Source organism: Mastomys coucha, unplaced genomic scaffold, assembly GCF_008632895.1.
Source record: "Mastomys coucha isolate ucsf_1 unplaced genomic scaffold, UCSF_Mcou_1 pScaffold21, whole genome shotgun sequence".
Lineage (NCBI taxonomy): Eukaryota > Metazoa > Chordata > Mammalia > Rodentia > Muridae > Mastomys > Mastomys coucha.
Genome location: NW_022196904.1, coordinates 185345334 through 185359853, shown reverse-complemented (window position 1 = coordinate 185359853; position 14520 = coordinate 185345334). Strand labels below are relative to the sequence as shown.

The window sequence follows — 14520 nt, the reverse complement described above, 5'->3', positions numbered from 1 at the left end:
TTCTGTCCCAAGAGAACTTCCCCAAACAGAAGCTGCAGCTGAAGGACTGTGTCATGTTTCTATCAAGAGTTAAATCTACGTCCTGCCAAGGTAGAGCTCTTCGGGGCTAACTCCTTTAACATAAAGTAAGCCAGAGGTGAGCTAGTCCTCCAACAAGACACCACCAGACCTCTGTGTCATCTAAGAGACTACAAAAACCTTCATGCACTGAACACAAAATTATCAAAATGGCTCCTCTAAATACCTGACAGAAGCAAACAGAGGAATTATTGAAAACGACAGCATCACTATAAACCTAAAATGTTTTATTAACAGCACCTCTTCACATAATTATATTTATTATATAAATCAAGAACAGATAAAATGTTTCTAAATAACAAAGAATTTATAAAAATATCCTTCTTGGCTTATATACATTTCTAGGCAATTAGAAAAAAAAAAAACAAGACTACACAAGTATAGAATATTATCAGGGCTTAGTTCTACTGTTTGCAATTTGGGAAAATCCTCAAAATATATTTTAACCATCTTCAAAGCATCTCTTACCAACTCAACATTACAAATGAACAACTTTTAAACTATACTGTCATGTCTTAAAACCTAGACAGCAATGATTTTATTTTGCAATGTAGTATTTTAGTAAAGAAAGAATCACATTCATATTAATAGCCTGTGACATTCTAAACTAAACACAAATCCCTCCATCCGGCAGTAAATATATATTAATGCAATGTTTTATTTTCTTTATAATCCCAAATGAGTTCATTTCCAAGGATCAAATTAGTTGCTTTATCAAGAAATAGAACAGTGATTTAAAAGACTATTTTAAAAGTTTTATTATTGTTTTGATAATTCTGATTTTGTATTACCAAAATGGACCAAAAATAGTCCTTTTCATAGCCATGTAGTTACAGATCTCAGGCTCTTCCTTCTCCCCTCATACCTATTGTATCTGGGAGGTCTAGTAGTTCATTGTGCTGCAAGTCAAGGTTGGTTATCTGTGTGCAGTTTCCAATCTCCTTTGGAAGGTGTTCAAGTTGATTGTGAGCTACATCCAGGGTAATGAGGTTACATAATTCACCTGTAAATTGATCAACATAATAATAGGCATTAAAGAATATACCAGGTAATTCTTGTAAGCAAGGGAGTACATTTATGATTTCTACGTTCAACTTCTTCAAAATGGTAAAATATCTATCTACTGAAGACACTCATGCTGTGAAAAGTTCAGCTCAAACTGGAATCCCAAACTTTTATTTCAATAACTAACAGCTGATGAAATTAAAAATGCTGCTCATAAACTAATGCATAATCATTCTATATTTTTTTAATTAGATATTTTCTTTATTTACATTTCAAATGTTATCCCCTTTCCTCACTTTCCCTCTGAAGACTCCCTTCCCCCTACCCCCTACCCCTGCTCACCAACCCACCCACTTCTGCCTCCTGGCCCTGGCATTCCCCTATACTGGGGCATAGAACCTTCACAAGACCAAGGGCCTCTCCTCCCACTGATGACTGACTAGGCCATCCTCTGCTACATATGCAGCTGGAGCCATGTGTACTCTTTGGTTGATGGAACCTAGGAACTCTAAGGGTACTGGTTAGTTCATATTGTTGTTCCTCCTATGGGGCTGCAACCCTTCAGTTCCTTGGGTCCTTTCTCTAGCGTCTCCATTGGGGGCCCTGTGCTCAGTCCAATGGCTGGCTGTGAGCCTCCACCTCTGTATTTGTCAGGCACTAGTAGGGCCTCTCAGGAGACAGCTATATCAGGCTCCTGTTAGCAAGCACTTGTTGGCATCCACAATAGTGTCTGAGTTTGGTGACTGTATATGGGATGGATCCCAAGGTGGGGTAGTCTCTGGACGTCATTCCGTAATCATTCTATATTGTATGTTCTTGGTGCTGTCTTTTGGTCCCAAGGATTAAACCCAAGGCGTCATATATACTAAGCATGCACTCCTGTCACTGAACTACATACAAACTACCCTCCATCTAAGCTTGTGTTAGACAATTCCTTTTAAGCAGATATTTTGACCAAAAATGCTAATATACTCTAAGATTTTTCAAAAACTGATTAATTTTATTAACCAAATTCACTACATATTAGAGACATCTTCTACATCCTTATATGTGTGCTTTCAAAATGCATGTTCCAATGTTCTACAAAAGGCTAACTCAGTATTTCAAATAAAAAAAATCCTTCTCAATGTAATAGAAAGTGAGGTATTTTTTTACCCTATTCTTTCTGGGTTAGAAAGACGTATGCTGAGAATTCAAATTTCTCCTAACAGTCTGTTAAGACCTTTTTCTATTCGTAATAGATTTGTTGGTCTGCACATGATTTGTGTTTGTTTCTTTGTTTGACACAGGATTTCTCTATGTAGCCCTGGCTATCCTGGAGCTTGCAATGTGGAGCAGGTTGGCCTAAAACTCAGAATAATGAGAGGCAAGAGGTTGGAGACTGACAAAAAGTAAAACTATCAAAGTCTGAAGAGTGTGGGGCAGATTGCTAATTTACACATTTATAGCCAAAGGTAACAAAACATCAAAGTTTGATCTTATCAAGATACTATCACGAAAGTGTAGAGAGACCCGGTGAGAGAAGACATTTACAGATTGTGGACTTGATACAGAATACATACACATATACATACATATACACATACACATATACATACATATACACATACACATATACATAAATGTATACACATATATGTATAAATAAACACTATCTAACACCCTTCTCAGTCCCCAATGAAGCCAATCTAAAAACTGGCTCAGGCTGAGCACAGTGTCACAACCTATAATCTCACATGTAGGAGATTAAGACAGAAGAAAGTCTATAAATTTAAAGCCAGCCTCCAGTTTATTCAAAAAATAAAAAATAAAAATGTTTAAAGATATTGTTTAAATTTTCAAATGACAGATACATACATGGCCAATAACCATAGGTGAAAGGAGTCAACATATCATCTAAATATCAGGTAATTAAAAGATATAACATCACTTTTTCCGTTAGGATAGCTATTATTGGAAAACAGAAAATGCTGCTGAGCATGTGCAAAAACTAGAACTCTGGGTTCAGCTGATTGGAATAAGAACTGTTATAGTTCCTGTGGCAACCAGTAGGGTAGCTTCTTTAAAAATTATGAACATAAATAAACAGTTACCACATAATTCTAACTCTGGGAATTCTAGAACTATCTAAAAACCAGAAAATTGGAAGCAGGGACTAACTGAAAATTACAACACACACCTGTAGAACAGTACTCATAGAAGCATTATTCACTAACTGTCAAAAAGTAAGTATAATGTCAAATGTCTAGAAGTCAATGAATAAGCAAAATGGCATATATATATATTAATAGTAAATTTCCACAGCTCTACAGAAGAGTAGCTTTCTGATATATGCTAAAACTGATTAAGTTTGAAAAATATATTAAGTGAAATAAGCTATATACAAAAGGCTATAAATCTAAGATCCTACTTAATGAGGTACTAACTAATCATATTTCTAGACAGAACGTAGAACAGTAGTTACTGGGCTCAAAGAGGACTAGGTTTAGAAGAGGATAGAGTGGCAGTTTAATGGGCACACAGTTTTGTTCTCAGATGATGAAAAGGTTCTGTAGCCAGATAATAATGATAGTTGGACAATACAAATACACTTAATACCACTAAACCTCCAAATAAATTCTACGTCACATCTACTTTGTAACAATATAAAAGCTAGATGCATTTTTACATTAGATAAGAAGAGTGTCAAGGCAGCCCTCATCTCGGAGGAAGGACAGTACCTAGGCAAGTGCAAACAAAATACGAATATGTATCAATACAAGAGTTTACATCGATAAAATTAAAGAGAATAGAGACAAATCAATGTATGTAAATGCTGGTTGTTTAGAAAAAACTAATATTATAATATTAAAATGGTTGAAATTTTAAATTATAAAACTGAAATGATAAAATTGAAATGATAAAAAAGGTTAAGAGAAAACATATACTACAAATATTAAGAATGAATAAGAGAGTATATTCTACAAGCTTTTGTTTTGGGGGTTTTGAGAGAAACCTTGCAATGTAGTCCAAGCTGATCTTGAACTTTTGATCCTATGATCTGCAGTCTCCCAAATGGTGAGATTATAAGAATGCACCACCACACTCAACCCAGTTCTTATGGCTTTGTTGTTTTTATTGTTGTGTTGTTATTCTTTCTGGTAGGGGGACAGAGTCTTGCTATGTATACCTAAATAGCCCAGAGCTCACCATGTAGACCAGGTTATCCTCAATTTGTGACAATCCTCCTGTCTTTGCCTCTCAAGTGCTGAGATTACAGCCCAGCCTACTGTGTTTAAAATAATCATGAATCGTGAATTCAAAAACTTAGGCTATACAGAACAATATAATAAAAAAAACATACAACTACCAAACCCCAACAAATATGAAGCTTCAATGATACTTTATACATTAGATAAGTATTATGTGTAACTGAAAAGTTCACCCTCTAAAAACTGTAGGCACAAATGGTTTCCCTGGAGACTCATCCCAAGTGCTTAGACAAGAACTAACTAACCCTTACGTCTCTCTCACAAAAAGTTGCAAAGGGGGAAGCATTTCCAAACTAGCCATTTTATGAGTCAAGGATTACTTTGATTGATATCAAACAGTCAAAACCATTACAAAAAAGGAACCTATAGACTAACGGCCAATGCCCTCTTTATATAACATCACATACACTATGTATAGATGGCACTCAAGAGACATATCCTGGGGCTGGAGAGATGGCTCAGCGGTTAAGAGCACTGACTGCTCTTCCAAAGGTCCTGAGTTCAAATCCCAGCAACCACATGGTGGCTCATAACCATCCGTAACGGGATCTGATTCCCTCTTCTGGTGTGTCTGAAGACAGCTACAGTGTACTTAGATATAAAAATAAATAAATGTTTAAAAAAAAAGGAGACATATCCTAAGAATTATCAATTGCACATATACAATACAGGTTCAGTGTTTGAAAAATTAAATAAATGTAATTCGCCACATCAACAGTTCTAAACACAAAAAATTATTTGATGACTGATGTAAGTACCTGACAAAATTAAAAAACTCTTAGTTTTAAAAAAATCCTAGTAAGGAACAGAGAAGAAATGTATACATTAATTTAGCTCTGATTTTCATTCTGATACATAAAAGAAACTTGAAGTCAACATTCCTCACAATACTAACCAAAAGGCTATGGATTGGCAACTCCTGTTAACAATCTTCAGAGACTTGAGGACAAAGAAAAATTCATGACCTAAAAACTACAGAGTAAGTGAATTCTCAGACTCAGTTTATCAGACATAAAAGCTGTAGCTTAGAAGGAACCGCTCAAAGGTCCTCAGAGCTGCTCCAGACTGTGGATACAGGTTAGATGACTGAGGCGTCTGCAAGAACGACACCTCCTAAAAACAGTCCTTCTCTCCAGCTGTCATGCAGGCTCTCAGAGCAAAGGCAGCACAAAGTCCTTGATTTCACCCAAGCATGTAAAGCAACAGAAAATTTCAGACCAGCCCCCGCCCGCTCCGCAATCCACTGGATGAAATTTGCGCTGCTTGCTCTGGTTCAGTAGACCGACGTCAGATGGGCCTCTTAATAAATACCATATAAATACCTCAGGGCTCCCCTCTATACACCTGTATTCACAAATAGAATCATGAGGATTGTATTATAGGATGCCAAAGGTTAGTGTTAGGACATTAGGACTTTCTCTATCAACATATTCTATCATTTGCTACAGTAATAAAATTCTCATTTTGCCAATACCCAATAGTTCTAATACATGGAAGAAACAGATTGAGCAATAGATGTATTAAGGCAGAAATCCAGCTTAGCTACTTGACTGCTACACCTCTCTGACTATTAACACTTAGGTAAAATAAGTGGTCAATATTAGCTCATGCCTTAATTACATCTTAGAAAATTAAGGCTCCTTTGCACAAGAGAACTGACCCAGGAATATTATTGTTCCTGAATGTACAGACAGAATTTTGCATGAATCTTTTTTAAAATATTGTAACTCAAAAGATTCTCAACATCCTCTGCTTTAAAGGAACATGATAACGCAACATGGAACTTTTTTTTTCTAACACGGTAGGAACTATCTGGATCCCTTCTACCCTAAAAAAGTACTTCCTGTGTGTCTTAGTATGTATGTGTGTGTATGTGTGTGTATGTATATAAATATAAACAGCTTTTATTGAACAGCTTATCCCTTTAAATTTATGGAATAATGTAAATTTTTTAAAGAGTAAGTAAATTTTTGTCTTGAAAGAAAAGGGAAAAAAAACTACATACAGAAGAACAAAACTAAGACCTGCATTAGATTTTTCTTCAGAAACCATGCAAAGATAACAGTAGAGTGAAATATTAAAACACAGGCAGGGCAGGGGGATCACCTACCTATAATTTGTCTATTACCAATAAAGTTACCCTTCAAAAGTAACGGAGAAACAAAGACCTGTAGGACTAACAAAACTTGAGGGTACTTGTACCCGCTAGACCTGATTTACAAGAAATACTAAACTAAATTCAGAAAAAAGGAAAGTAATACATACAGAAACTTAATCAACATAAAGGGAGCAGGGAAGGAACACAGCTAGCTTCTTTTTAATTAATACAATAGATATCAGTTTTGTCAATACATTAATAGCAGTAAGATCATGAGAAATGGAAATGTTTTAAGGCAAAACAGAAGAAATGGGACATATTTGCTCTAAGGCATCAATACTCGCCACACAGTGGTATAGTGCTCATTGGAAGCTGACTAATACTAACTTAAGGCCAATTCTTTGATTATGTTTTAGAGTCTTTCAATACCTTTTATTCAGCATTAGTCAGAATGGCTATTTAACATCCTAAGGCTTAGTGAATGGTCCTCAACCTGAAGCATCACCTTCTCCCTTCTCAACTGTATCATTCTCCTCCGGATCCCTCCGAAAACAGCACAAGTGTCAGCAGCTACCAGCACCTCAAAAGCCTCCTTTGCTCCTCCCCACCCTCCCCTCCTTCTTCCTGTCTTCTCTAGAAAGACAGAAATATACACCTATATCTCTTTCCCACATCTTTTATAGTGCTTAGTGCAAAACATCATTTTAACTGAAAGAAAAATTAATTTTGGATACTAACATTCTTCACATCAGAATAAAACTTTTTGTTATTCCATTCCTTCCCCACTTTGACACAGGGTCTCTTTATGTGGTTCACATAAGACTCAAATTCTCCATCCCCTGCGCCTGCCTCCCAAATACTGGGACTACAGGCATGAACCACCACTGTTGGCTTGTCATTATCTTTTGTAATAGTAAATGCTTAAAAGTAGTTTCAACTCCAACTAAAATAAATCTCCACTAATATAAAGGAAGTTGCACACCAAATCTAAAATGGATAGGGCAACTAAATAAAACAAGTTAGTTCAAAGAATATGGTTAAATTTGGAGCAGCTGTGATTCCACAAAGCTAATTAGTACTTTGCAATATTTCTCAAACTCAGCAGGCAGTATAACATTTTAAACCAAACTCCTTTTTGCTGTTGAAGGCTCTTCTGTATGTAAATAGCTCTCCAGACCCCGTATTGTGCCAACAACCATTTCCCCATGAGTCCTGATGCCTGAGGCAATGTGTGGACTAGTTTCCACTTAAACCCAAATGGTCCTCCTTAGTTTCGGCACTTTGGTAGTTCATTTTGTCACTGAACAGTATCCCATTACATAGATGGACAGTTTATCCATTTACTTAATGAAGGGCAATTCAGTTGCTTCCTATTCTTAGCAATAAAGGTGCTAATTAAAACATTCATGTGTAAGTTTTAATGTGAACACAAATTTTAAGTCACTTAGGTATTATACTTGGAAGCATACGTAGATAAATAATTTATGATGACATCATTTAACTTTGTAATGCATGTCATCGAAATGGGCAAACCATTTTGCATTCCTACTAACACTGGATAAGAATCCTCAGCTAAATTAGAGATTCTCAGTGTTTTTGTTTTTTGGCATTCTGATGTGTGCAGCGCTTACAGTTGTGAGTATCTCACGGGGTGTAAGTATACAGGGTATAAGGTGGTTTTATTAAGAGGGAGCTCAGGGGGAGCTAGTGATGCGATGGTGTTAATTCTCAAAAACCTTAAATATCTACTGTGGCAAATTATGACCTGAACATTAGAAGAACACACTATAACATATACACATAATTATAAATAAAGAGAAAAGCAAGTCTGGCTGAGTAGACTTTAAAAGGCTAGAATATATAAAATGAGCAAAAACTACCCAGAGAACACAAGAAAAAGTGGTAAAAGTAGGGGAAAAATCACAGGCTCAGCAATCTCAATGTTATTGCTAACTTTAATACAAACAAGTCCATAGGTTTATGGAAATCAGTGTTAGTATATGAGTACTGTTTGTGTTAACTGCTATTTAGGAAGCACCAAAGAAAAGCGAAAAGGTTAAATGTCAGTGCTTCCACACTGTTGCTCAGTTAGAAAGGGTTAAATGTGGGTGCTTCCGCACTGTTGCTCAGTTAGAAAGGGTTAAATGTGGGTGCTTCCACACTGTTGCTCAGTTAAAAAGGGTTAAATGTCGGTGCTTCCACACTGTTGCTCAGTTAGAAAGGGTTAAATGTCGGTGCTTTCACACTGTTGCTCAGTTAGAAAGGGTTAAATGTGGGTGCTTCCACACTGTTGCTCAGTTAGGAATGCAAATACACATGCTCCAACCTTACACAACAGAAAAATAATGCCAGTAGAAGAGGCCAGACACAAAAAAGCATATATATGTATATATACTTCTTCCCTATACAATCAAGAAAGGTTAATGTACTTGTGCAGAAGTTCACATGCCCCATGATCTTCATGGCACAGGGTTAGACGTAATGACGGATTCCACATCAGTGATTGGAACTGGAATCTGTTTACCTGAGATGCTGATTACATGGTTTGCAAACATTTGCTGCACTGTATGTTAATGGCAGGTGCAAGCTTCTGTAAATATTCTTTAATAAAAAGATAAACAAAAGCATTACCTCAATTATTTGAACATTTAATCTAAACTATGACAAAAACTGCATGAGGGTTTGGTTTGTAAAACTTGCAAAAATGAATAATCTTCAACATACTTTAGTGAAAACATATTTTATCCTATAGTGTATTTTATTCTACAGAAGTTTTCTAAAGTATAAAATAATTGTATTTCAATTTTTTTTTTTTCGAGACAGGGTTTCTCTGTGTAGCTCTGGCTGTTCTGGAACCCACTCTGTAGATCAGGCTGGCCTCGAACTCAGAAATCCACCTGCCTCTGCCTCCCAAGTGCTGGGAGTATTTCAATTTTTTAAAAATATTTTTGTCTCTAGAGAAGAGTTAGAAAAATGTTTTCTATACTTTCTAGGCATAACACTGACTAGACAATAAAATATGCCAGGCATATCTCTTCCCAAAGGTGATAACTCAAACTAGACTGTAACATAAATGACAGTTTACGATGCAGACAGTGTTAACATCCAGACAATGGTAATGTGACTTCTGCTGTCCGAGGGTAAACCTACTGAATGTAGACTCATGATCATCAAGCAGAAAGAAGAAGTGAGGAGTCCTACCTCCTCCCCTGTGGGAGCACCAGTAATCAGCTGCTTCCAGACTCAGTTTCTGAGACCTGGCAGATCCTGAGGCTTGTAATAGTCTTTGACTTCAATATAATTAAAACACACACACACACACACACACACACACACACACACACACACACACTTACACATGACCATTCAAGTAACAAAGTTTAATGACTATTATACAGTCTCACATATTTCTAAAACTTAACGGAAGATAAATTATTACTACCTGGGCATTAATTTAAACAATCCTTCTCTTTGCTGGGTTCCACAATGGATGTTGAAGAAACAAACTACAATACAATCCATCAAATGGGCATTCCTTTGAAACTGGCACTTAGTAAGACTACATACAAGTTATTAAAGGGCTAAAGAGGATCTGTACTCCAAACTGGCCCTTTATTGCTTGCTTATGAAATTTCAGCATTGAGAGCCATTCTTCTGGATCTTCAAGGCCATTTATGGTAATGATTTCTTCAGCTTTGTTTGCTTTTATATAAGATCTATCCTGCAGTGCCAGGTGGGCCTCAAACCTTTAAAGCCCAAGATCTCCTGATGTGCCAACATAGCCAACTAGTTAATGATCTTTAACTTTATGACTTCACTAACTTGTTTTTTAAAGAAAAACTAATGTGTGCCTACTCCAAGTTAGCAGAAAAGAAAGCAAGTCTCAGTATTCAGAAGCTTACACTAGAAAGAGCATGGGACCAGGACAAGAGAATAGGATGTAACTGCTGTAGAAATAAAATGGGGCAAAGAGACAGAAAATGTAAATGATGAGGGCAGTCAGAAGCAAAAAATAAAATAAACACATACACGTTACAACTTAAAGTATGCTCATACACATAAAATAAGTAGATATTTAAAAAATAAGAACTTAAGGCATGGGAGGGGAAAAGGGGAAAAAAAAACTGGCATGTACTATCAACTAAGGAATACGACCCATTTTGACCAAATAATGAAGTATAAATTAAGGCTTTGAAACAAATGATGAGAAAATTGTTCCAAAAGCTCATTTTCTCATAGATTTGAATGGCTGTTCTACAAAAAGGCAAGAAACCTTAGAGTCTAGGGTAGGTCATTCCAACTAGGTAGCAATCAACATAGTACTTACTGTAAGAACTACTGAGAGAAGTAGAAAGACCTCAACCCCTAAAGGCAGAGAACTTTAAGAGCATTTCTAAAATAGTTCACAGTGACTTCTCTTTCAGGATAAATTCATGTATTGATTAAATAATTACCCCCCCTTCCTTTCAGTGGACTGAACTGTAAAATGTGTTAAACATGACATGACATGTGACATCTGTGATTACATTACAAGACTGGAGAGGCGTCTCAGCGGTTAAGAGTATCAACTGCTCTTCCAGAGACCCTGAGTTCAATTCCCAGCAACCACATAGTGGCTCACAACCATCTGTAATGGGATCTGATGCTCTCCTCTGGTGTGTCTGAAGACAGCTTAAGTGTACTCATAAACATAAAATTTTAAAAATCTTAAAAAAAAAAAAAAAAGAGTGTGACTTCCACCTTGCTATCCTCTTCTGATTTCTCAAAGCTGTCATCGTTAATGAAGCAGGGTCCCACTGTCAGCTGACCATGATGATGACATTTTGAACTTAGGTGTGGAACCTTTCTCAAATGAGCCTTCAGATATCACCCAAAATCTTGGCTAACAGCCTGATAAGAGACCTGGGCAAAAGAATCTTGACTTACAAGTCCATTGAAAATAGTTCTAACTGAAAAACAAATTATTACTGTTTTAAGAGTTATGCTGTTACAGAAGAGATAATATAGGAATCACATAAAATCCTCATTTTTTATTATGACATTTCTTGTAAATATGCTTGTGGAAAATAATCTCATCAAGCACCAGAATTCTATTCGTCTGAGAAGCATAAGCACAAGGTTCAGAGATACTGAAGCAACTGGAACTTCAGCAGCACAAAGGAAAAGAAAAACCAAGAATGGAGTCCCAAAATTTGCAGTACATAAAAATAAGTATGTGTGAGAGGAGATTATGAGGAGCCTGAAAAGGAAACAATAGTTTGAAAGCAAAAAGAGCAGATCAGACTTACTATGGTACCAAACAGTTTGGAACTTTAGCCCTGCCAAAATAGGATTAGGAAACAGGGTATATAAGAGAGGAAAGGAAAAAACCAATCAGTGTAAGAACACAGGATGTTTATTAGGTTTTTAAGGGCACAACCAAACAAAATACCTAAGAGCTGAATCTCAATCTCTACAAGATTACAATAACTTGAAGGAAATTTAACTATGATGTAAAACAAACTTAACACTTACGAGAGGTGATAGGAGAATCATCCACAATCATCACACATAATTCATTCAAACCATGCAATCAGCAGAGACTAGACGTCATATGAACCACAATGGCTACAGTGAACTAGAAAATGAACACAATATGTAGGAAAATGGTGCCGGGGCAGTAGACAAGCTAAACATGCTCATGTTCTCCAAGACCAAGGAAAACTGTATGAATCTTCTGTTTACCAAGTTACTGCCCAAGAGGAATACAAGTTACAAAACAAGCAGGAAAGGACTAGTTAAGACAACTGAAGTGCCTACAAGTTGCTTTAAGGTGAAGTGTAAGAGACAATCACACAGCAGTATAAGATTCATGCAACCTGAAAGGAAGTCCCACCTAGAATTTGCCTACACTCTGATCATCATATAAAAAGCAAATGAGGAATGGTAGCAAAAAGCCAACAAAAAAGCAACTCAATAATTCCCTATAGTAGTGGTGCAAGGCTGGGAAAAGTCTAAACATCTGCCATTTAGAAAAGCCCTCATAAAATACAGTCTAACTGAAAGAGTCCTGAGAAAGGCATATTGAGAATAACTTAGATCTAAACAAAAGGATAATTGTAACCAAAGCTTAAAAGGAAAACACAAAGAATCAAACTGATTCCCAAGTAACAGAACTGTATGCCAAACTGTATGTCCAGTATTAAAGTAATTCAACAAAACCTAGATCCAACAATGCTGTAACAATGTTCTGGCATCCAATTAAAATGAAACCCAGTATTCAAATATAGAAAGTATGATCTCTGATGAAGAAAAGAAACAAAAGCAAGAAATAACAGAACGGTAAGACAAGAATACTGAAAAGACTACTAAAAATGAGTTTTCCCAAGAAAAAAAGCCCCACAAGACAAAAAGAAAATATAGAACAAAAATTCCACCCAAATGTAATGCACAGACATAAAAAAAAAGGTTTGAAATATTGATTAAATAGGATCTACCAACAAGCAGACTTAGAGAAATAGAACAATCTGACACTCAGTCCTCCCTCCCTCCCTCCTATGCCTTTAAAGACTTAGTCTGTGGAATCCTCTAAGCAAGTGCCCATATAAGAAGGGACATGGACAGCAAGGACTGCACCCCTGTCACTGGGTAACATGCTCTAAGGGTATGATTGATGTCTCCCTCCCACTTATTTCAGGCAACACAGAAACTAGCAATCTTAATGTTTCTCTGGCTCAATACTGTTTCTATTTCTCTTATTATCTCTTTGAACAATGAAGAGAGCTTCTATCCTCCAGGTATTTATTGTTTGGTAAAAGACCTGACAATCTGTAATAGTTCACTTCCTACTCTCTAAATTTCTTACTGATCTCCTGTTCCTATAAAGTTATTTATTGGCATTTGTTCAAAAACACTCAAATGAGATTTTTAGTAAATAATGTCTGGATCCATAAAAGCAATTCTATTGCTCCTGGAAAAACTAAAAGAATTTTAAAACTTTTAGGGATTAAAGCTTACTATTTAAGGTAATATTGAAAATAACACTAGGGTGCCCTGAGCAGAGCTTGGGCGCAAGCTCTGTAGCCAGTCCCACAACACCCAAAGGAAGCTCTGCTCCCAGGCGCTCTGACACACCCAGGATCAGAGGTGAGGAGGACACAACCTCTTCCCAACACCTGGAGTAACTGGGACCAGTGGGACCAGGCACACAGGAACTCCGCCAGCCCTGTGGCTCGGGTTGACTCCAGTCTCTTTTGGTCTGCTGGTGCCCTGAGCAGACCTTGGGTGCAAACTCTGCAGCCAGTCCCAAAACACCCAGAGGAAGCTCTACTCCCAGGCTCTCTGACAAGCCCAGGATCCCAGGATCCCAGGATCCCAAGATCCCAGAGACAGCTTGACTCTGAGGAGTTCTGACACAATCAGGATCACAGGAAGGACAGGCTCCAGTCAGATTTAACAAGGGCAGGCAGCACTAGAAATAACCAGATGATGCCGGGCAAGTGTAAGGAATATAAGCAACACAAACCAAGGTTACTTGGCATCATCAGAACCCAATTCTCCCACCATAGTAAGTCCTGGACACACCATCACACCGGAAAAGCAAGATTCAGACATAAAATCACTTCTCATGATGATGATACAGGACTTTAAGAAAGACATAAATAGCACCCTCAAGGAAATACAGGAGAACACAGATAAACAGCTAGAAGCCCTTCAAGAGGAAACATAAAAAATCCCTTAAAGAACTATAGGAAAACACAATCAAACAGGTGAAGGACATGAGCAAAACCATCCAGAACCTAAAAATGGAAATAGAAACAATAAAGAAATCAGAAAGAGAGACAACCCTGGAGATACAAAACCTAGGAAAGAAATCAGGAACCATAGATGCAAGCATCACCAACAGAATACAAGAGATAGAAGAGAAAATCTCAGGGGCAGAAGACACCATAGAGAACATTGACACAACAGTCAAAGAAAATGCAAAAAGCAAAAAGCTCCTAACCCAGAACATTCAGGAAATCCAGGATACAATGAGAAAACCAAACCTAAGGATAATAGGTATAGAAGAGAGTGAAGACTCCCAAGATAATAGGCCAGTAAATATCT

The 14520-nt window shown here is 37.0% G+C and overlaps 1 protein-coding gene across 6 annotated transcripts in view; it reads right to left on the bottom strand.

The window, feature by feature from the left end:
* The window catches only part of Shoc2 (SHOC2 leucine rich repeat scaffold protein), a 93819-nt gene that overhangs the window by 32528 nt on the left and 46771 nt on the right, over positions 1-14520 (bottom strand). For 5 of the 6 annotated variants that reach the window (XM_031390671.1, XM_031390672.1, XM_031390673.1 and 2 more), the window contains exon 3: positions 944-1081. The exons of the other annotated variant lie outside the window; for it this stretch is intronic. In XM_031390671.1, the coding sequence (XP_031246531.1) occupies positions 944-1081 (138 nt within the window). The remainder of the gene's footprint in view (positions 1-943; positions 1082-14520) is intronic. 6 annotated transcript variants of the gene reach the window in all.